General features: G+C 37.4%; 1 protein-coding gene across 11 annotated transcripts in view; it reads left to right on the top strand.

Moving 5' to 3' along the window:
- Window positions 1–22,843, top strand: part of NUMB (NUMB endocytic adaptor protein) — a 121,965-nt gene that overhangs the window by 64,504 nt on the left and 34,618 nt on the right. For all 11 annotated transcript variants that reach the window (XM_071222054.1, XM_071222056.1, XM_071222051.1 and 8 more), the window contains one exon: window positions 5,391–5,531. In XM_071222054.1, coding sequence (XP_071078155.1) covers window positions 5,406–5,531 — 126 coding nt within the window. In that variant the 5' untranslated portion in view covers window positions 5,391–5,405. The remainder of the gene's footprint in view (window positions 1–5,390; window positions 5,532–22,843) is intronic.

Here is a 22,843-nt window from a genome sequence, read left to right as displayed (position 1 = left end):
AAGTTTATTCAGAGAACAGTACAATAAAAGTCAGAGTTCAAAAATGATTTGATTAAATTTAAATTGAGATCTCTCGCCGTTCTGTTCAGTCTCTGCTGCACAGTGTTCTTGCGTCTCCCACGGTGTGAGCGTGCCTTGTGATGCCAGTGCTGGATCTTTTCCTCACAGCATAGATCCTAAGCAGAAGCTTGCACCTTCAGCTGCGCTCAGTTGAAAACAGAAAACTGTTTATTCCAGGAGAAGTCTCCAGCTGTGGTGGACTTATTGCAAGATAGTGCTGTACTTTATTCCCAATACTGGTTCATACTTTTCAAATCTTGCTGTTTATATCCTTGCTGATTTTTTGCTTACTTACTCTTAATTGTTGAGAGGGGGATGTATAGCCACTCCAGCTTTCTTTTGACTACCAATAATATGGCATATTTTTCCCCTATCTCTTTACTTTTAACCTATTTGTGTCTTTATATAGTAAGTGGGTTTATTGTAGGAGGCCTATAGTTGGGTTTTGCTTTTTTACTCCAGTCTGATGAAGAGCTAGTTGGTCTGTTTGACTACTAGGGAGCTAGTGGCACTGCTAACGGTTCAGTCTTTTCCAACAATTCTGTTTGTGATCTCACTGGGGGAACATGTTGTGATGGGGGCTAATGTTCAGGACCATGGTGGACATTGTGGAGGGCCGGTGAGTACCATTGTATGTTCCTCTCTGTGCCCACCTGAGGTCGGGTGAGGGCCCATGAAGGCGGGCCAACCTTCTGGGGACCTTGAAGGAAGCCAACAACAATGCCTGAGTGGGATGAGACTTTTGGCATCTGACTTGGACCGTTACCAGTCAAAACATTCACTGGCTTTAGTGCTCTGTTAAACCAGCTATTAACCTGTTAGTTGTTGGATTGTGGAAGGTCAAAGGGTGGATCCTAGGAGACAGGCTCAGCACTCTGGCTGTTTACTATCTAGAATGGAAGCATTGCAAAAATGTAATCACTGGTATGGATATATTAGTACAGCACCTACTAGTTAATTATATGGTGTGTGTACCTCTGTTTATTTTTGAGTGTGCTGGGCTTAATTCTGTTTACTGTATCCTAACTCCTATTAGGAAAAAAGAGAGAAACAATAAGAGATCATCACAATAAAAGTTTTACCTATAATGACTGCCTATGGTGACCCTGACCTCTCCCTTGAACTTCAGGCTTACACACATCTCCACTCGGAAGCTCTATAATTAAGCCCCTCCAATTCAGCAACTCAGTTTGCTGAACTTATCTATCCAGTTTTCCGAGGCCTAAAACTTAGGAGTGATATTTGGGTTTCTCCCTCTTTCTCACTTTTCATAATCAAGCACCAATTCCTCCTATTGACTCTCCCCACTGTAGCAAGGAAGAGCACTGGTAGGTAGGGAAAGTTAGGAAAGGGTATTTCTAGGGACTTAAAACCTGGACTCACAAGGCAGGTCCTTCAGGGTGGGGCACTGGTTGGGATGAGCAAAGTTTGTGACAAAGTATTTAGAATTCGTAGATACAACAAGGAAGACAATCTGTCTTGGAAGCAATCTGTTGTTTCAGGAGTGCTGTTTGCCCAGATAAATTAGTTGGTAAGAGTTTGCTGAAGCAAACAGTATAGCTAATTATTGGTTTATAGCCTTACCATCCTGGGATTTGACTTAGTTCTCACTGCTACTCTTATTTTCTAAGCTTTTCTTCAGTTCCCCTTTTTTTCTCCCACACCACCACCACTACCCTAGTTCAGTCTGTTGTCATAATTTGTCTGGACTATTTTAAAAGCCTCCTAACCCATCTACAGTCTTTTCCCTCTCAGATTTGTTTTCCATACTGCCACCAGAGTAACCTAATTATACTGCTACTCTGACCATGTCACTGATGTGTTTTAAACCTTTAGTGGCTTCCAGTTTTCTATAGGATAAAAATCAGGACCTGATCCTCACCTACTCCTTCAGCCTTAGTTTGCATTTCTTTTCTGGCATTGCTGCCTAGTGTTTGATTCCCTGCATCTGTGCTTTTGTTGATGCTATTGCCTCTATCTGAAATATCTTTTCCCTCCTACTCCCTACCACATGTGGCTTTTTGTTCTTCCTTTAAAACTTAACTCAGGCAGTGTCCCCTATAGTAAATGTACCCTGAACCTAGACTGTGCTGCCAGACCATACTCTGTATAGTGCTATTATTATAGTCGTCATACTGTGCAGAAATTAACCTTTTATGAGGGGAGGGAACCCCTCCCCCTCATAAGGCAAGTTATCTTACTGATTTCTGTACCCACCAGCATTAACAATATAGCCCAGCACGTAGTAAGTTCCTAAATAGTTTTTACTGACCCAAACAGATCTAGTCAAAGGGGTAGGACTTAAGGGATGGGAGGTAAGAGGTGATGATTTGCCCTGGCCAGGTTGCTCATTTGGTTGGAGCATTGTCCTGTACACCAAAAGGTTGTGGTGTGATTCCCGGTCAGGGCACATATTAGGTGGCAGGTTCAGTCCTCAGTTGGGGTGCGTATGGGAGGCAACCGACTGATGTTCTCTCTCTCTCTCTCTCTCTCTCTCTCACACACACACACACACACACATACACATCTCTCTCTCCATCTCTCTCTACCCCCTCTCTCCTCTCTCCCCTCCTCCCCTTCCTCTCTCCCTCCCTCCCTCTCCTAAGAATCAATAAAAACAAATCCTTGGATGATAATTTTTTTAAAAAGAGGTGATGATTTAATTCTAAATTAATGTACTTGAGGCAACATCAATGCACTCAAATACAGAAATCTGAGTAAGAAAGCAAGACCTAAAAGTATGATTGGGAAATCATCATAACAGGGGTATAGGTTGGATGTCTTTCTTTAAGGGAAGTTGTCAAAGTGGCTCCTTTGTCAGTGAGAAGTTAGCCTATTATTACATCTTCAGTGTCTTCCAACACTGATGATTCTCTGGTCTTATATGTCTCCTTTTAGTAAATACCATCTAATATGATGAGGGAATCTATTTTATCTTTTGTTTCTTCATATGTATAGTATGCCATGTGTATGAGAGGCACTGTGTTAGGATACAAGGGTACTATTTAAAGAAAAATATAGTCTGCCATTAAGGACATAGAAAATTGCTATAAGTTTTTGGTGAGTACAGTAACAGAAGTAGGCAGTAGGTGTTAATGGGAATCATGAAATGGAAGGACCTAACCCAGGCCGGATAGAGGCTTGTCAGAAAAAGATGCCAGCTTCTTTGGAGACTCCTCAACTGACTCTTTAAAGATGAATAGAGTTCAACCAGAGGCAGATAGGGGAAGGTCTTTCTAAGCAGGGGAAGAGCGTATACGGAAGCTCTGAAAGAGGCCTGCCTAGTTTGGAGAACTGTAGTTTAGTATGGCCAGAGTTTGGCGTATGAATGGGGACTGGTGAAAAGATTGGTGAGTGAAGCTGGATGTAAAGGCCTGTGTTTGCCATGCTTAGAAATTTAGACTTTATCTTGAAAGTAAAGTGAAGCACTTGAAGGATTTTAAGCAGAGTAATTGCATAGTCAGATTTGTGTTGTAGAAAGCACTGGCAGTAGTCAGGAGAACAGACTGGAATGAACCCCTCTTGGAAGCAAAGGGGCCATTAAGTAAAAGGCTTTTGCAATAATTTAAGCAAAAATGTCTGAGGCTAGTAGAGGTGATGTGGTGGTGGGAGTGGGGGAGTGAATCAAAGGTACACCAAGGAGGTAAAATCAGCAGAGCCGCTGGTCTGAGAAAGGGTGAATGCAGGGGTGTCTCAGGTGTCTGGCTTGACTAACTGGGTAGGAGGGTAGTCTGCTTCGCTCAGACAATGAAATTAAGGACTCAAATGGCTTTTTGCTGAAAGCTTATTGTGCCAACTTGAGCAAGGGTTGTAGGTGCTTTTCACTTTCTTGTATTTGTATTTGTGTGTATTTTAAAAATGTGATATGAAAGAGTAACAGGATGTATTATCAAGGAAGGTGATGGAATTCTTTTCGGAAGTCTGTTAGATTACAGTAGACTCTCGTTTAGCTTAGTTTAGGAATGAGTGATCTACTTAAAGGCAGAGGATTGGACTACCTTTTGTCCAGTCCTTTATTTAACACCTACCTAATATGCTCTGTGGATCAATTTTGAATTGAGAAATGATAGATTTATTTTTAGAATATCCAGAAATCTTTCCATTGCCATATTTGTCTGTCAGAATTTTTACCTTTTGAGAAGATGTGTGGTAAGATTGACTTGTCTGTGTAAAGTAGCTAATTTGATAATAGTTCTGCTGTGGCATTAATGCATTTTAAAATACAAAATGATTTTCCTCAGAACACACACTTTGATTTTCAAATCTTTAATTGGTGTCATGTGGGAATCCATGTGCAATCCCTTGCTATTTGACACTCCTGGCAGAAAGGATGTTTCCTTTATGTAGCTTTGTCACTCATTCCCTCAACTCAAAATCTCTTTTAGGCTGGTGGAGGCGCTCAAAAGGATGAGCAGTGCTACTTAACAAAGAACTGCAGACCTTGGTTTTCCTTTGTGAGATTTGCTCTGTAAAGGGACGCTTATTCACTACGTTTACTCATTGGTTCTTGAATGTTTGTTGTTCATCAGTTAAGTCTTCCTTCCCTGTAGTTTTGTGATTTCTGCTGACACTTTGAAAGCATTAGAGAGTGCCTCTTTCACTAATAAAGCAAAAAAAAAAAAAAAAAAAAAGACTGTAGTTTAATACTTACTAATTTACAGAGTTAACGATGCGACTTGGACTACTTTCATATCTGTAATGATTATAGGTAGAAAGTACATTTTGACGTCACATTGCTTGCAAGAAATTTCTTCTTTAGAATAGTTTTATCCTAGTAGAAATTTTCTTCTTTAAGAATGTTTAAAGGAAACTTTATTTTACTCCTTTTTGTAAAATAGGTTTTTATAAAAGGTGATTTTAGTCCCTGCTTTGCTTAGTGTCTTCAAGTAGTAAGCCAAAATGGTCCCCAAATTTCACTGTTTCAGAATGATCTTTTTCCTAATAAGTATGAAAGTTTTCAGACATTGTTAGCAGCCTATAATGTGGCCTCCAATTTTCATTGCCAGGAGTGAGAATAGATTTGAGAGGCAGGTCAGTAGGGATACTCATTGGATTATTACAATTAAAGTGCTTGAAAGTTCTCAGAATAACATCTTTTCAAATCCTAAGATATTATTGTTGTTTTACAAGGCTAATCATTGTCTTCAAAATGTGAAATGATTTGTTGGAACTCAGAGTTACTCTAAGAGAAAGTATATTAATTATTTATTTTCCCCCAAATCAAAATCTTTACTTTGGGACATTAGTTTTTTATTAGTATTGTAATCCAAAGTTTAAATGTATGAGAAGGTAATAACTTCTTTTTCATATTTCTTTAATTCTCTCTGCAGGTTGTAAAAATTAAAATGAACAAACTACGGCAAAGTTTTAGGAGAAAGAAAGATGTTTATGTTCCAGAGGCCAGTCGTCCACATCAGTGGCAGACAGATGAAGAAGGGGTCCGTACTGGCAAATGTAGCTTCCCAGTTAAGGTAAAAGACCATGTTTCTAGAAATCTATATGTGGAAAAGAATGGACAGTCTCTTATGTGTGAAGTACCATCAATTAGGACAGTTAAAAGAAAACCCTCCAAAAACCAATATCTTCATATTCTACCACAGTAGTAATAAAATAGGTTATAATTAGTAATTTTTCTCTTTATATTTACTTTAAGACTTTATTTATTTTTAGAGAGAGTGGAAGGGAAGGAGAAAGAGAGGGAGAAAAACATCAATGTGAAAGAGAAACATCTCGTATGTGCCCTGACAGGGGACTGAACCCACAACCAAGGCATATTGCCCTGACTGGGAATCAAACTGGTGAGCTTTTGCTTTGTGGCACGATGCCCAACCAACTAAGCCGTAGTGGTTAAGGCGAGTGGTTTCTCTTTATATTTAAAGAGGATATCTCTTTTATGTAGCTTTGTCGCATTATTTTCTCAAGCTGAGACCTCCTTTAAGCTGGTAGAGGTGCTTAAATCCTTCAGGGAATGAATGAGCAATGATACTTAACAGAAAACTGGAAGTACAGGTTTCAGATTTTGAGATTTGCTCTGTAAAGGGACACCTATTCATTACATTTATTCATTGGTTCCCTAAACCAAAATTTTTAATTTGGGATAATAGTTTTTTATTCATACGGTAATCCAAGGTTTAAATATATGAGAAGGTATGTAACCTAGTGTAAATCTAGAATAAGCACAAATAAGATCACTCTGATGAGAATAATGATCCTGAATTATCAAGAATCAAATTAATTTCAGTGGAATATGCTTACTAAGAGGCAGGGCAGAAGTAGGGAAAGTCTGCTCTCTTAAACACAGGCCTGGTGTGCTAGTAAAACTGAAATCAGAAGAGTTCATTCAAAAGGCATTTTCTCATTAATCTTATAATTTTTAATCATGTAAAGGTTGTTTAAACTAATTCCTTCATTTCTCTGAACAAGAAGTGGAAGCTCAAAGGTTAAGAACATAGTGGGTGTCGTACAGGTGCTTTTTCGTACTACTCCTTGAGATTCTGGAGAAGAGAGGTCATATTGGAATGCCCAGAAAGTCTGTTTAGTTTTTTTTGTAAAATGAAAGACACATTTTTCATTTTCACCAATAACTTTATTGATTTGGGTATTTTGAGTATGTTGGCTATCTCCCGCTTTTAGCTTCTAGTGAGTAGAGACCAGGGGTGCCTCTAAACATCTTCCAATGCGTAAGACAGCCCCACAGCAAAGAATTATTTGGCCAAAATGTCAGTAGTACCAAGTAACTTCACAAACCACTTTTGACACATTTGATCAGTCATAGCACCTTCTCCATACATTGCACAAATCTTTTTTTGCATTTCAGTGGTGTTTTACCTTTCTTAGAATAATAAAACATAATATGCTGAAAATGTTGCACATTTTTCCATCTTCAATATTAAAATGGTTGCACAAAAATTCATCAACTTTGATAAGTTTTTTTAAATGCATGCTGATATGACAGCTGTCACAATAGAATCTAACAAAATCATTTTGAATGAAGTTAAAAACAACGAAGTGCTACTAGAGCCATCTTATGGAAAAAACTTAACGAACTTTTTGGCCAACCTAGTATTTAAGGAGATGGAAGAAATGTACATGCATACCGTTTAGTGAAAAGAAACAATTTATAATTATGTAAGCACACTGTGGATGATGTATTAGTGTGGGAGGCATAAAATAGAGGGAACTTGTCCAAAATGTTAATCTCTTGAGGAAAAATTTAGCTTAATAGAAAATGTAACATTTTTTTTACTATTTTTATAACCTTTTGTGTATGTTTGTAATTTTTCTCCTCCTTTTTACTGCTTGAGTGTCGTTGATTAAAACATGGACTAAAGCTTCAGAAATAAACAAATAAAAAATCTGTATGACAGGAAAAGTGATTTGTAGAATCTACAGGTTAAATTACATAATTTGGAAAATACACACATTTTTCCACAGTGTCAATAACAGCATTTTCTTAATCACTTTGTTTATTTAACTCACTTGCTGAAGCATCTTTTATAGGAATAACATTTTAATTTTAATGTTCAGTGTAATGTGAAAAGAAAAAAAAACACCTCTCAAACATAAAAACTAACACTCTTCTCTACCACCTCTCCCACCCCAAGAAGTTGGCACATTTTGGGTATGAAAGTTGAGAATTAAGTGTGGAAAGGAGCACTCTTATATACTGTTGGTTGTTTAGAGTATAAATTATAATTAGGGCAATTTTTAAACATCAGTTAAAACTTTTAAATGCACTTTTTAAATGCATTTGACCAGCAATTTTACTTTACATTTAAGATATAATGCCATAAGTGGTCATCCTGGCATTGTTTGTAAAAGCAAAAACCTGGAAACAAATGCCCATCATTCTGTGATTGGATAAAGAAATTATGGCACCTGTTAAATGGAATTATTTGCTGCTATTAAAAAAGAATAAGGTAGATCTATATGCATGTATTCAGTAAATTTATTTGAACACCTGCTATGTGCCAGATATACTAAGTAAGGAAAAAAGACATAGTTCTTGCTCTGTGGAGTTCATAGTCTCCTTGTGTGGGTGACAGACTTTAATGAGATATTTACATTAATAATATTACAAACTGAGATAAATGCTTTTTTAAAATAATATATTTTATTGATTATGCTATTAGTTGTCCCATTTTCCCCCCTCTATTCCCCTCCACCCTGCATACCCCCTCCCACCCACATTCCCTCCCTTTAGTTGATGCCCATGGATCATACAGATAAGTTCTTTGGCTTCTACATTTCCTATAATATTCTTACTCTCCCCCTGTCTATTTTCTACCTACCATTTATGCTACTTATTCTCTGTACCTTTTCCCCCTCTCTCCCTCTCCCACTCCCACTCCCCTGCTGATAACCCTCTATGTGATCTCCATTTCTGTGATTCTTTCCTGTTCTAGTTGTTTGCTTAGTTTGCTTTTGTTTTTGTTTTAGGTGTGGTTGTTAATAACTGTGAGTTTACTGTCATTTTTACTGTTCATAGTTTTTATCTTCTTTTTCTTAGATAAATTCCTTTAACATTTCGTATAATAAGGGCTTGGTGATGATGAACTCTTTTAACTTGACCTTATCTAGGAAGCACTTCATCTGCCCTTTCATTCTAAATGAAAGCTTTGCTGGCTAGATCAATCTTGGATGTAGGTCCTTGCCTTTCATGACTTGGAATACTTCTTTCCAGCCCCTTCTTGCCTGCAAGGTCTCTTTTGAGAAATCAGCTGACAGTCTTATGGGAACTCCTTTGTACGTAACTGTCTCCTTTTCTCTTGTGGCTTTTAAGATTCTCTCCTTATCTTTAATCTTGGGTAATGTAATTATGATGGGCCTTTGTGTGTTCCTCCTTGGGTCCAGCTTCTTTGGGACTCTCTGAAAATCTATTTCCTTTGCCAGATTGGGAAAGTTCTCTTTTATTATTTGTTAAAATAAGTTTTCAATTTGTTGCTCTTCCTCTTCTCCTTCTGGTACCCCTGTGATTAGGATGTTGGAATGTTTAAAGATATCCTGGAGATTCCTAAGCCTCTTCTCATTTTTTTGAATTCTTGTTTCTTCATTCTTTTCTGGTTGAATGTTTCTTTCTTCCTTCTGGTCCACACTGTTGATTTGAGTCCCAGTTTCCTTCCCATCACTGTTGGTTCCCTGTACATTTTCCTTTATTTAACTCAGCATAGCCTTCATTTTTTTATCTAATTTGCGACCAAATTCAACCAATTCTGTGAGCTTCCTGATTACCAGTGTTTTGAACTGTGTATCTGATAGGTTGGCTATCTCTCTGTTGCTTAGTTGTATTTTTTCTGGAGCTTTGATCTGTTCTTTCATTTGGGCCATTTTTTTTTGTCTTGGGGTGCCTGAGCCACAAAAGGTTAAGTGCCTAAGGCAGGTTCTGCTAAAAGGACCGATGCTCCCGACTGTCTCGGAACGTGTAGGTAAAAATGCTGGAAGAACTTGTCCCCGTGTAAAAAGTCTACCCGCATCCACATAACTGCGGTTCCTTGGAAGAAAGTATGTTCTCGGTGGAAGGGATCACGGCTCTTTTTTCTCGATAAATGCTTTTTAACAAAAGGGAATCTGGTTTTGTAAGAGCGTGTGACAAAGTATGACCTAGCCTATAGGATCAGGAAAGGCTTCCCTGAGAAAATAAAGTTTGGCCTGATATCTAACGATGGTGAAGGAATGGATTTCCAGAGCATGTCTGCATTGTGGAAAGTGTGCATGCACAGACCCTGATGGTGGGAGGAAAGAATGACAGCAAGGAGCTACGGGAAGGCTGTAGCGTATGAAGTTGTATGAGATGAACCTGGAAAGAAGTCGGGCAGGGCTTTGTAGGCCACATTAAGGACTTTGAACTTTAGGGTAATGGGAAACCATTATTTATTTTACTGTGGTAAAATATACATAACATAAAATTTATCATTCTAACCATTTCTAGGTATAAGCACAGTGATATTAAGAACATTCTTATCGTTTGCAATCATCACCACCATCCATCTCCAGAACCTTTTCATCTCCCCTGTTGCTGGGACGCTGGCTGCATTGTGGTTGGAGGCGGTGCAGAGTGGATGCAGGGGATCTAGTGAAAGATTATTATAGTGATCTAGAGGAGTGATATGATGCTAGGTGGACTGGGGTGGTGACTGTGGAGATGAAAAGAAATGAAGTTGAGAGATGATTACGAGATAAAGGCAACAGGAGTTGGAGATGGACTGGATCTAGGAAATGAGAAGGGGCGTGGTCCTAAGGATGGCACCTAGTTTCTTGTCCCACATCACACTGATAGAGGTGATGGTCATGACACAGGAGACACTGAAAGAGTATTCTCTGTGCTCATACAGAAAGATGACTTTAGTAAGATAACTTACTATTAAATAATAAAGGCAAGATACAGAATAACATTTATAATATGAGTATTTATAGTTAAAAGAACAATATGTATGTTATATATATGTAATTACATATGGGAACAAAGGATGGGGGGCCTTTTAGAACTATTGACATTTCTTGTGAACATGTATCATTTATAATAAATAAGCAGGGAAGCCAGTTGAAAGAATGGCTGTCACATAGGCAACTAACACTGTTGGCCACAGTCTCTGTATCTTATCTATTCTTCCTAAGTATATATCCTCTCTGTTTTGAGGGTTTTTTAAAAAATACTGCCACTGCTTTAATCACCTTCTGATCCTTTTTTTACCCCTCTCTTAGACCATTACAATAACTCTTGATTATTTTTCTTGCTTCTGATCTCGTTTCTGTTCCAAATTCTTATATTAGTGCTATAATAGTGATCTTCCTAAATTACAAATACGCTTGTGTCACTTACCTGCTTCCTGTTGTTCAGTGGCTCTGTAATAAAATTTTAGTCATCTAGAGCTCTCAGAAAGCATACACTTACTTGTAAGCCAAACTACCTGAGTTTGAATTTGAGCTCCGCCAGTTATTAACTGTGTGATCTTAAGCAAATCACCGAATATCTCTGTTCCTCAGTTTCTCATCTGTAAAATGAGGACTAGTACCTGACTAGTGTACCAGTGTTCTGAGAATTAAATGAGTGAATATAGTACATTTGAAAAACACAACACTGCTCGGCAGACAGTGAAAGCACAATACACAACAAATGCTGCTGTTACTGTTTTTATTGGCTAGATGCCAGCTGAATACTGGAGTTTTTAATCTCCATTTCTTATTTCTTGGGTTTTTTTTTCCTTAATTGAATTTTTAAGACTGCAATTTAAATATCTTCTCTTGAATAGGAGCTATAAACTTTTGGTAGATGTTTGGTGTCTGAGGACTTATGCACTGGTCACACCAACCTCCTCTGCCTTAAAAATCCTATTTTTACCAAGAGGTGAGACCTTTTTTGCAGCTTATAATTTTATTGTCTGAATGTGACAATCTTCTGCATACACAATGTTTCATTTCAATGCTGCCTTACACTGTAATTTTTTGGAAAATACTCTAGGTAACAAGTAGCGATCTGAACTTAAGTTAATGTTCAATCGTGTGGTACCAATGAATAAATCAACTGAAGTGACAGTTGGTTGAACAGATACATTGTATTCATTTCTAAGTTTGCTAGCGTGCTGGCAATGACAGTGGCATCATAATTTGCTCTTCTGTCTGAAACATTAAAAATTTGGAAAAACATGTCTTTGGATCAGAGCGATATTTCAAATAAGTTTTTTAACATAAATTGTGAAATGTTAATGGTTTATTCATCTTGAGCATTTCAGTTACTCATGATTGGCTGTATATTTTGCAGAGAAGTTTCAACTCTAACCAGTAACTCTTAAGAACTTAACTCCTTTGTGGCATTATATGAAGTAAGATTTCTGTTACAGATATTGTTAGGTAATTGTTGGTAATAACCTGATTATTTTAAGCCAGGACTTGAACTCCACTGATCTAGATTTAGAGAGTTATGTTCTTAAGCACTATAATTTTATACCATGATATGTGAATTAAATGTTAGTTTATTAAAAATGTTGACTATAATTTAAACTTAAATTTTTTTATCAAAGTAATATATATTTATGGTTAAAAAAATGTCTTTTCCACCCCCAATTCCACTCCTCATTGTTACTTTTAACCATTTTTATTTCTGTTTCTACCATTGGTAATATTTTAACTTCATTAGGTAATACAGTTTTACTGCCTGTTCTTAATTTACCCATATTTATCATCCAGTATAAAGAAGGGATGGTTTAACCTACATATCTTGTCCTTCCATCTTCTGTTTGCCCTTTCTTTACCCAGACTTTTGGAATTAGATTATTTTTAGTTTTTCTATTTCTTATACTCATAAAAATTATTGTTCTATTAATTTTAGCTGGTATATCTTGATTCCTTACCATGTAAGATAAAAATACTAAAACACCTTACTCTCCCACCTTCAAACTGATATTAGCTGTGTTTTTCTTTTTAACATTATATAGGTTCAATAACATTTCCATTCTATCTTAGAGCCATAATTTATCTCCCTTTGTTTGTCTTGAGTTTATTATAAAAGTTTTCACTATTGTGAATTCTATTATTGCTTAATGTGGAACTAAGTAATGTGCTACATTTTCTTCTCTATAAGCCCAGTAATTCATCGATATATTCTAGGATATTCACTGAGTACCCCTGTGTGCCAGGCAGTGCTCCAGGCACTGGGAATTCAGCGAACAAAACAGACAAAATTCCTGCACAGTGCATACCTTCCAGTGGCTGTTAACAATGAACAAATAAAAATACATGATAAGTTCCTGGTACATCAAAAGGGGATTAGCTGTGAAGGGAGTGCATGGGAGGGGTGCCTGAAATTTAAAATAAGATGGTCAGGGGAGCCCTCCCTGGAAAAGTTAATTTTAAGCAGAGAAAGTAAGAAAGGAAGCATTCAGGTAGCTGAGGAAGCAGATTGTCGACAGCAAGTGCAGAGGCTCTGGAGCAGGAGAGTGCCTGGTGTTGGAGGCACAGCAAGGAGCCGGTGTGTTTGGGGTAGATGGCACAGTAAAGGTGAGGTCAGGTGAGTAGCAGGGTACCTGATAATGCAGTTTAGTACTTTTCGGTACTATCAGACCTGTCGCCTGCATTTTTACTACAAATATCTTCTAAATAAAATGTTGGTATAGTATAACCTACTTATGCCCACATAAATAAACACATAAATAAGAAACAAGAGAAAATTTTGATAAAAATCATACCAGTGCGTAAATGCTCGGACGTAACTACGCTAGAAGACCTAAAGTAGCACACATTTACGCAGAATCACCGTGGGTGAGATAGCTGCAAATGGAGCCTGACGTGATGCGTTGGTGATTCATGTACCACCAGATTGATGATGTCATTCTATGAATGGTAAACAGCTTTTGGTAAAATTCTTATCAAAGTATGATCTTCCCTTGACTGTCACAGCAGTTGCATTTGTACAAAAATAATATCCTGGTGCGTTACATGTAAAATGGAGTTAGAGTCTAGTCCCAAATAATTACAAGTTTTTAATCTATTCTAAATGAATGTCCAGTAGGACATTTAATCTATTCAAATGTCATAGGTCGCAAGAAATTGGTCAACTATGGCTCCTTGCCGATTACCTACACGTAATTTTTCCCATCATTGTTACCAAAAATGCCTCCATATATTTTCTAAATGCCTTCCTTTGAAAAACCCCTGGTGTAGGGCTCTCCAGACCGTTCTATTTAAAGTGAAATGGGAAGCCATTGGGGAGTTTGAGCAGAAGAGTGATAGGGATATATATGAGTTAGACTTTATAAAAGGATCACTCTGACTGTTGTGCTGAGCAAGGAGGGTTACGAAGTGTCACAAAGAGAAAGTGAAGTCAAGGATGGCACTGAGGTTTTTGAACTGAGCGACTGAAGGGTAGAATTGTCATGTATTTAGGGAAGGATGTTGGTGGAAGAGAGGATTTGTGAATGAAGAATAATATCAAGCATTCAGTTCTGATTCTGTTATAAATGGCATCTTTTTAAAAATTTCATTTTATGCATATGACTCATAGAAATACAATTGAATTTTTTAAAAGATTTTATTTATTTATTTTTAGAGAAAGGGGAAGGGAGGGATAAAGAGACACACAAGCATCTCTGTGTGAGAGAAACACTGATGGACTGCTTCTCACACGCCTCCAGCTGGGGACCTGGCCTGCAACCCAGGCATGCGCCCTGACCAGGAAGCGGGCCAGTGATCTTTTGGTTTGTGGGATGCCACCCAAATCACTGAGCCATACCAGTCGGGGCTACAATTGATTTTTGTATGTTGAAATATACGATTGACTTTTTAAAAATTGATATATAGTTGACATATAACATTATTTTAGTTTCACCTGTACAGCATAATGATTCAATATTTGTATATATTGTGAAAGGATACAATTGACCTTTTTTTTAAAAAAAGGGTTTTATTTATTTACTTCTCGAGAGAGGGAAAGGGAAGGAGAAAGAGAGGGAAGGAAACTTCAATTGGTTGCCTCTCCTATGGGCCCTACCAGGGGCTGAACCCACAGCCCAGGCATGTGCCCTGACCAGGAATCAAACTAGCGACCTTTCGCTCTGCAGAGCAGTGCCTTACAAACTGACACACTGGTCAGGGCTACAATTGACCTTTGGATGTGGAAATTATATCTAGCGACTTTGCTAAATTCATTTATTAATCCTAGTAATTTGCATGTTCTGTTGAATTTTCTAATAGAATTATATAATCTATGAAACTAGTTATAGTTCTTACATTCCAATCCTTGTGTTTTTAATTTCTTTTTGTTTCCTTATTGCACTGGTCAGAGTCTGGTAATCAATAGTGGGTAGAATTGGTGATAACAAGAATCCTTGCCTTATTCCTGATCTTACCACAATTTACCAGACTAAACAAGTGTCTTTCTATTCATGATTGAAAAATAACTCTAAAATTATGAATGGAAACTAAATTTTATCAAAAGTCTTTCCAGTACCTACTAAGATGATTATATCATTTTTATCTTTAATTTTTTAGGTAGCAAACTACACTTACTGGGTTTTTTGAATAGTCAACTAACCTTACATTCATGGAATAAACTCCACTTGTCCAACGTCCATCATGATCGGGTCGAGGCCATTGAGTGTGCTGCTGGGTTCTGTTTGCTAATATTTTGGTCAGAAATTTTACATCTGTGTTTTTGAGACAGATGGGTCTACAATCTTATAATGTCCTTGTCAGGTTTTATATTAACAGAATTGAGGCTGGATTACAGTTTTGGCAAGGCTCTACCTACCTCTGGCTTACGTCCACTCATAGGACACGCTTGTCCCCGTGCTCTGAGAGACTGGTGGTGTTCGCTAGAACCCACCCCTCTGGTAGGTCCTTAACTGTAATTCTGCACTCCTCAGCAAATTGAAAATGCCAGAAACTTACTCTGTTTGACATGTTCCTTTGTTTCCTGTGCTGCTTATAAATTGGTAGTTTTCTATATAGGCTTGATCAGATTTAACTTTGATTTTTTTTCAGGAATACTTTATTGGTGGCATGGACTATTATCAAAATGCACACAATAGCTAATTATCTATCTTTGTGATAACAGTAACCATTAATTTATTAAGGGTTGCAAAATGGTGATAATCTAGTTCTGTCATCCCTTCTTCATCTATCACTTATAATATTCCTATGAAGGAAAATTCCCCTTATCTCCTGTTTGGTTAGCAGTGGTATAGTTTAACTAGGAAAAAACAGTGAAATTCACTTATGAAAGAATACTGAGCTGTGAGAAAGGTCAGGCCCCACTTCAGCCGTAAGCAACATTACCAAAATGAATGACTCTCCCTATTTGATCAGCCACCTTTTTTATTCTTATTTATTGATTTGGGAAAGAGAGAGAGCGAGCAAGGGGGTGGGGAGAGAGAGACATTGATTTGTTGTTCCACTTATTTATTCATTCATTGGTTGATTCTTGTATGTGCCTTGATCAGGGGCCTTGGGATATCAACCTTGGCATATGGGGGCAACACTGTAACCAACTGAGCTACCTGGCCAGGGCCTCCACCGCCTTTTTTAAAAGAAGAATAACATGAACTTAATGTATATAAGAGCAGTAAACTGTGGACCCTTAAATAGGAGAATTGCATAAGCAATGTGAGATAATTGAAAGATGATACGTCTAGAAATTAAAAGATTGGACTTCTGTTCCTGGCTTTGTTGCTATATTAGTTATGTGACTTTGTTTAAATTACTTAAGTCTTTTGACATGCAGTGTCATATTTGAGAGATGAAGGTTTGGGATCTCTTTATTTTTAGCTTTAAATTTAATGTGATTTGATTTAATACGTATGCTTAGGTTATATGACTTGTTTAAATGTAATTGTACTCCAAATTTATATTTAAAGAATAGCCCACTTTAATTTGATTTTACAATTTCGCTTTGATTAAAGGCCCCAAACAAGTTTTGATATCATGTTTAGCACATATGCATCTTATATTTGCTTAATAAGCAGGCCATGCATATGTGATAATATGCCTTATAGCTTCTTGTAAATTAATGATTGTGAGTTATGCCAGTTTCTGTTAATGTTGAGAACTGCTTACTGTACAGTGTCTCACAAAAGAGCTCTGCATTTCTTCTCATGGATAACATTTCCAAAATGGGTAAAATATATTTTTTAAATACTTTTTTCAAAAAAAGGAAAAATGACTTAATTCATCCAAGAATGAAATTCCACATAATAGTTTTTGTAAAGTACATTTTTTGTGAATAAAGTCCCTTACCCAGAGGGAGTTTGGAGAAGACGTACAGACAAAGGAAGTCCCAGTGTCAAATATTTTAGCCATTAAAGCATAAATCAGCTGCAATTCTTCAGAGAGATGGTATCTCAGAGAAGAAGAGAGACCTCTTTAATAATGTTTATTTCAATGGGCATGTTTTTCTCATAGTCTAATAAGACACAGCACTGATTTCTAGCTCCACATTTCGAAAATAGATTATGCAGCAAAGAGTCAGTCCATATAGGAGGTATTTTTGTTCTCTTTACACCATGTCTGCCCCCTCTTTTTTGTGGGCATAAATACCCATTTGTGACCAGTTGAATTGATCAAGATGATAGAATAAAATCCCTTAGAAATGCTTTAAAACCTGTATTCATTTCTCAGCACCTAAAGGTAACTCAGAGATCATAAAACTGTACTTTCTCATTTTTTAATTACATAAAACGGAAAGAGAGATTAAATAACTTGGGGGTAGTACTAGAAATGAACCTTACTAAATAAAAAAGAAAGAAAACAAATATATAATACTAGAGATAAGAAAGTGGGGAGACCCAGTTACAGACTCAATTTATGTGAATACTGTATATTTATGCTGATAAATTCAAAAATTTAGATTAACTAAGAATGTTCTACAACAATATACATTGCTAAACTTAGCTAAAGTAGAAAAAGAAAAGTTGAATAGGCCCCTAGCCATGAAGTAAAGTTTTTAAAACTCTAAAACTATTTCCCCCCTAAAACTGAGTATAGATGGTTTCACAGGTCACTCCTTTCAAAATCTTGAAGAATAACTCTTACGCTATTTAACTATACCAGAGCATGTAGAAGGAAAAAAAAGGATGGTTTTCAGATTTTTTTATGTTATGAACAAAATTCTGATAAAACTACCTAATAAAGATGATATAAAAACAAAAAGAAAATCATAGACCAACTCCACTTAGGAATATAGATGAAAAAGTAAGCAGAAAAATAGAGCAAATGGCATCTAAAAAGTTAAACCATAGTAGGGTTTAACTCTGAAAATCCACAAATGATTCCATATTAGGTAATTTGATATATAGTTCATCACATTGATGGGCCTAAGAAGAAAATTATTGCAATGGAAGCAAAGTTGAAGGACTCAACATTTCTTGATTTCAGAACTTGATACAAAGCTATAGTAATCAAAACATTGTCATTCTGGCATAAGAATGATATGTATAGGACAATGGAATAGCATTGAGAGTATAGAAATAAACCTATGCATCTATGGCCAATTGATTTTTGACAAGAGTACCAAGGCCATTCAATGGGGAAAGAAAAGTCTCATCAACAAATGTGATGGGAAAAGTAGATGTTCATGTGGGAAAAAAAAACTTAGACCCCCCCCCACACCTCACACCATATACAAAAATTAACTCAAAATGGGTCAACAATGTAAATATAAAAGTAAAAATTAGCATAACCTTTCAGAAGAAAACATAGGGGTAAATCTTCATGAACTTGAATCTGGCAATAGATTCTTGGATGTGATAGCAAAAGTGTGAGCAACAAAAGAAAAAAATAGATAAACTGGACTTCCTTAAAATTAAAAATGTCAAAAAAAACCTTCTGTGCATCAAAGGATATTTTCACAGAAGTGAAAAGACAACTACAGAATGGGAGAAAACATTTGGAAATCATGTATCTGGTAAGATTCTAGTATCCTGAATATAAAAGAACCTGATTGAAAAATGGGCAAAGGACTTTAATAGAAATTTCCCCAAAGATATACAAATGGCCAACAAGATACTTAACATCATTAGTCATCACGGAAATGCATATCAAAACCCCAGTGAAATAATACATCACACCCACTTGAATGGCTGTATTTGAAAAACAGAAACAGAAAATAGTAAGTGTTGACGAGGATCTGAAGAAACTATGACCCTTATGCGTTGTTGGTGGGAATGTAAAATCATTCAATAGAAAGCAATTTGGCGGTTTCTCAGAAAGCTAAACATGTAACTCAGCAATTCCACTGATAGGCGTATACCCCAGAGAATAAGAAACAGGCACTCAAATAAATATATGTACACTCATGTTTCTAGCACCACTATTCATAATAGTCAAAAGATGGAAACAGCCCAAATTGAAAAATGTCCCTCAATTGAAAAATGGATGAACTACAAGGAATATTACTCAGCTATAAAAAGCAGCTGAGTGTTTATACATACCACAGTGTAGTGAAACTTGAAAATAGTATGCTAGGTGAAATATGCCAGAATACAAAGAGTCACATATTTTATGATTACATTTATATGAAATATTCAGAATAGGTAAATCCGTAAAGACAGTGCAGGTTATGGTTGCTAGAGGATGTGGGAAGGGGCAATGGGAGACAAATGCTTAATGGGAATGCTTAAAGGAAATGATTCCCATTTCCTTTTGGTGTGAAAAAAATTTTTGGAATTAGGTAAAGATAGTGATTGCATAGCATTGCGAATGTACTAAATGCCACTGAATTATTTATTTTAAAATGGTTAATTTTATATAATTTGAATTACATCTCAATAAAAAATGTTAAAAATATTTATTATGCAGTCACAATAAATTATCTTAGCAAAATAGGAATAGCAGCCCTGGCTGGTGTGGTTCACTTGGTTGGAGCATTGTCCCATAAACAAAAGGTTCACAGGTTTGATTCCCGGTCAGGGCACATACTAGGTTGCAGGTTCAGTTTCCGGTCATGGTACATATGAGAGGCAACCAGTCAATGTATCTCTCTCACATTGATGTTTCTCTCCATTTCTCCCTCCCTTCTCTTCTCTCTAAAATCAGTAAGTGTGGCCTTGAGTGAGGATTTAAAAAATAGGAATAGCATAATACATTATTTAAATGATTGAAAAATTATCCCAGAATCATGCATAATTATGAAACATTTACATTGAATTTGAGGGGAAGATGAGGTTGCTCTCAAACACTGCTGTTGTTTAACACATTTACAATCACCTCTGCGTAAGAAAATAAATAAACAACTGTAAATGTGGGAAATGAATACATTTGTTTTGTTTGTTTCTGCAGATGATGTCTAGCTGAAAAACCCAAGAGAATCAACCAAAAAAAATGTTTCAAATGAAAGGAAATTGCAGTAGTTTTGGCTACTTGTAAGATATACCAAAATCAATAAATTTTAAAGAATAGTTTAGTGAGAAAATATTATAGGTCCTCTGATTGTGGCAGAATGTGAGTAAGCTAACATAGAAATATTCCCAATACACTGGCTACTTACAAGATATACTAACATCAATAGATTAAAAAAACAATTAGTTTAGTTAGAAAATATTATAGGTCCTCTGGTTCTGGCAGAATGTGGAGTAAGCTAACGTAGAAATACTCCCAGTACACATATCTAGAAACATTGACTACATTTTCAAACTTTTGCTCTTAAAGCACAGCCAAGCATTCAATAAGACAGAACTCTCCAGTTACCAGAAGTTAAGAAAGCAAGGAAGGAATCTTGCTGTCTGATGGGGCAGCCTGAGAGGGGAGGGTTTGTGAGCTAGAGCCTTTGGTTTTAACATCCATTTTCAAGGTTCTGGACTCTTGGACCTTGTCCAAGAGGTGTCCATTGTCCTGGACCATGACTATAGGTCTGTTCTTTCATTTGAGTGATATGTCTTTCTCTCCTCAATTTGGCAGCCTCCCTGTGTTTCTGTGTGTTAGGTAGAGCTGCTTTGACACCCAGTGTTGGCACACCTGTTATGTTGTAAGGGGCACAGCCTTAGGTATTCACCAGGGCAGTGCAACCTGCCTTGCCACTTTGCACTGTATGTGGAGGAGGGGTCAGAGAGGAAACAATGCCACTTGTTCAGCTCTCACCCAGTTTCCAGTCACTTCCCGTAAGTGACTGCCTCCTTCTAGCTGCTGCCCTGTGTTGATTGCCAGAGTGGGTGGGTTTGTGTACCTTGTAGGATCCTGTGGGCCCTTTAAATGGACTCTCCTGAGAGACTGGCAGTTTCTTCTGCCACCCCAAGCCCCACTAGTTTTTGCAGCCACGAGGCTTTATTTCCTTGCATTGGCACCCAGGGCTGCACGGTCTGGCCTGAGGCTGGGATCGCTTGATCCCCAGTTGTTATCCGCCATACGTGAGTGTGGGACTGCCCATTCTGCCACCTCACTGCGCCACTTTGCGTCCTCGCTACCCCTCCGACCTGTCTGGATGTTTCTTCTTTAAATCCTTGTTATTGGACTTCCATACAGTTCGATTTTCTGGCACTTCTGGTTGTTTTTTGTTCTTATATTGGTTGTTATCTTTCTTATGGTTAGGCCAGGAGACGAAGCAAGTCTATGTATACCTCCACCTTGCTGGGAAGTCTCAGATTGTAAGCATATTTAAATCCTTGTCTTCCTTATTGATAAGCATTTCTAAAGATAAACTTATTCCCCTACTTCTGGTACAGCAAAGAAGACACCTTATAAATGGAGATTTCCCTTACAAAATAAATGTCTTTTACAAAAGGTAACTTCTACTTGGATTTCAGAGCTTCTCTTTTATGTGTTACTTCTTAAAATTAGCCAGACTAAAATAATCCTTATGCCAAAGAGACATATTCTGGGGTGACAAAAATCTGTTCCCCTACAGCTGCTAGGCTGCAAACCTATACAGCCTGAACACTGTAGGCAATTGTAACGCAGTGGTATTTGTGTAATGCATTGCACTAGAATGGTAAGACAGCGAGATGTCACTTGGCAATAGGCATTCTTCGGCTCCATTTTAATCTTATGGGACCACTGTTGTACATGTGGCTTGTCTTTGACCGAAAGGCTGTTATGCCCGGCATGATTGTGTGTCCTCTGGGATTTTGCATTATTCAGATTTTCCCTAAAAAGGTCACACTCTTTCAGTTTAGAACTGTATATAATGCATTATTTGATTCACCATTTTGATGTAGAGAACATCCAAACCTATAGAGAACTTTTTATGAGTTTATTTGAGCCAAACTGACTACATACCAGAAGCAAGATCTCAAATGCTTCAGAGAAAAATGCTTCCCAGAATAAGTTTGCCATTTCTTTTTATACTGTGTAATTGGTGGGGGTGGGGCATAAGGAAGATTACATGAATTACAAGATTTCATGGACTGGATTGATGGCAGGGTAGTTAACAAGATTATGCACTCCCTGGAGGGAGGTCTGAAAAAGGCATTCCAAAGGTCCTATTAACCTAGATTTCTAAAAACAATGGAGAGAGGATCCACAAGGCAAGTAATAACCAAATGTTGGAGAGGTTGTGGAGAAAAAAGGGCCCTCATTCACTGCCAGTGGGAATGTAAACTGATGCCGCTGAAACCACTGAAGTCCACATTCAGGCGCGCATGCTGCCTGTCACTACCAGAACCAGTAAGCAGAGACAGGGATTGAATCTTTATGGGTGCTTTATTCAGATGGCCTGCAAGCTGAGAAGATGGCGGATTATATAGGCTGTCTTACATTCCATTTCAAACCTGCTCTTATTAAAAGGAGAAGAAAAGTGTAGGTAAGGGGTTTGGAATTCAGGGGAAAGGTTAATCAGATAAAAAGCTGCAGCATTCTTCCATCTGTTGGCCTGTGATTCTTTATCTGTGTCCAGGGCTGTGGCCTGGAGCACAGTGGCTCACATGCCATCCTGATTGCTTGAGTCCTCCTGAGGCACAAAGGTGGAACTGCTTATGGTCTCCTGGAGTCAGGGTGGGTCATACCTTCCTTCCTGGAACAATAGCTTTTTACTGACATTGATTACTAAGCTTATTGGTATTAACTGAAACTAAAAATTTCCAATTCTTGAGTGCCCTCATCACAGCCACTGCAGAAAACAGTACAGAATTTCCTCAAAAATTAAGAATAGAGTTAACCATATGACCCAGCAACCGCTCTTCTGGGTATCTACCCCCAAATTTTGAAAACTTATATGTGCAAAGATATGTGCACCCCGTGTTTTTTGCAGTATTATTCACGGTGGCCAAGACAAGAGATGAATTCAAGAAAGGATTAGCTAAAGAAGATACGGTGCATATATACAGTGGAATCCTATTCAGCCATAAGAAAAGATGAAATATTGCCA

This window comes from Desmodus rotundus, chromosome 7 (genome assembly GCF_022682495.2).
Source record: "Desmodus rotundus isolate HL8 chromosome 7, HLdesRot8A.1, whole genome shotgun sequence".
NCBI classification, from domain to species: Eukaryota; Metazoa; Chordata; class Mammalia; order Chiroptera; family Phyllostomidae; genus Desmodus; species Desmodus rotundus.
Note: the sequence above shows the minus strand (reverse complement) of the source record. Positions and strands in the feature narration are given on the sequence as shown.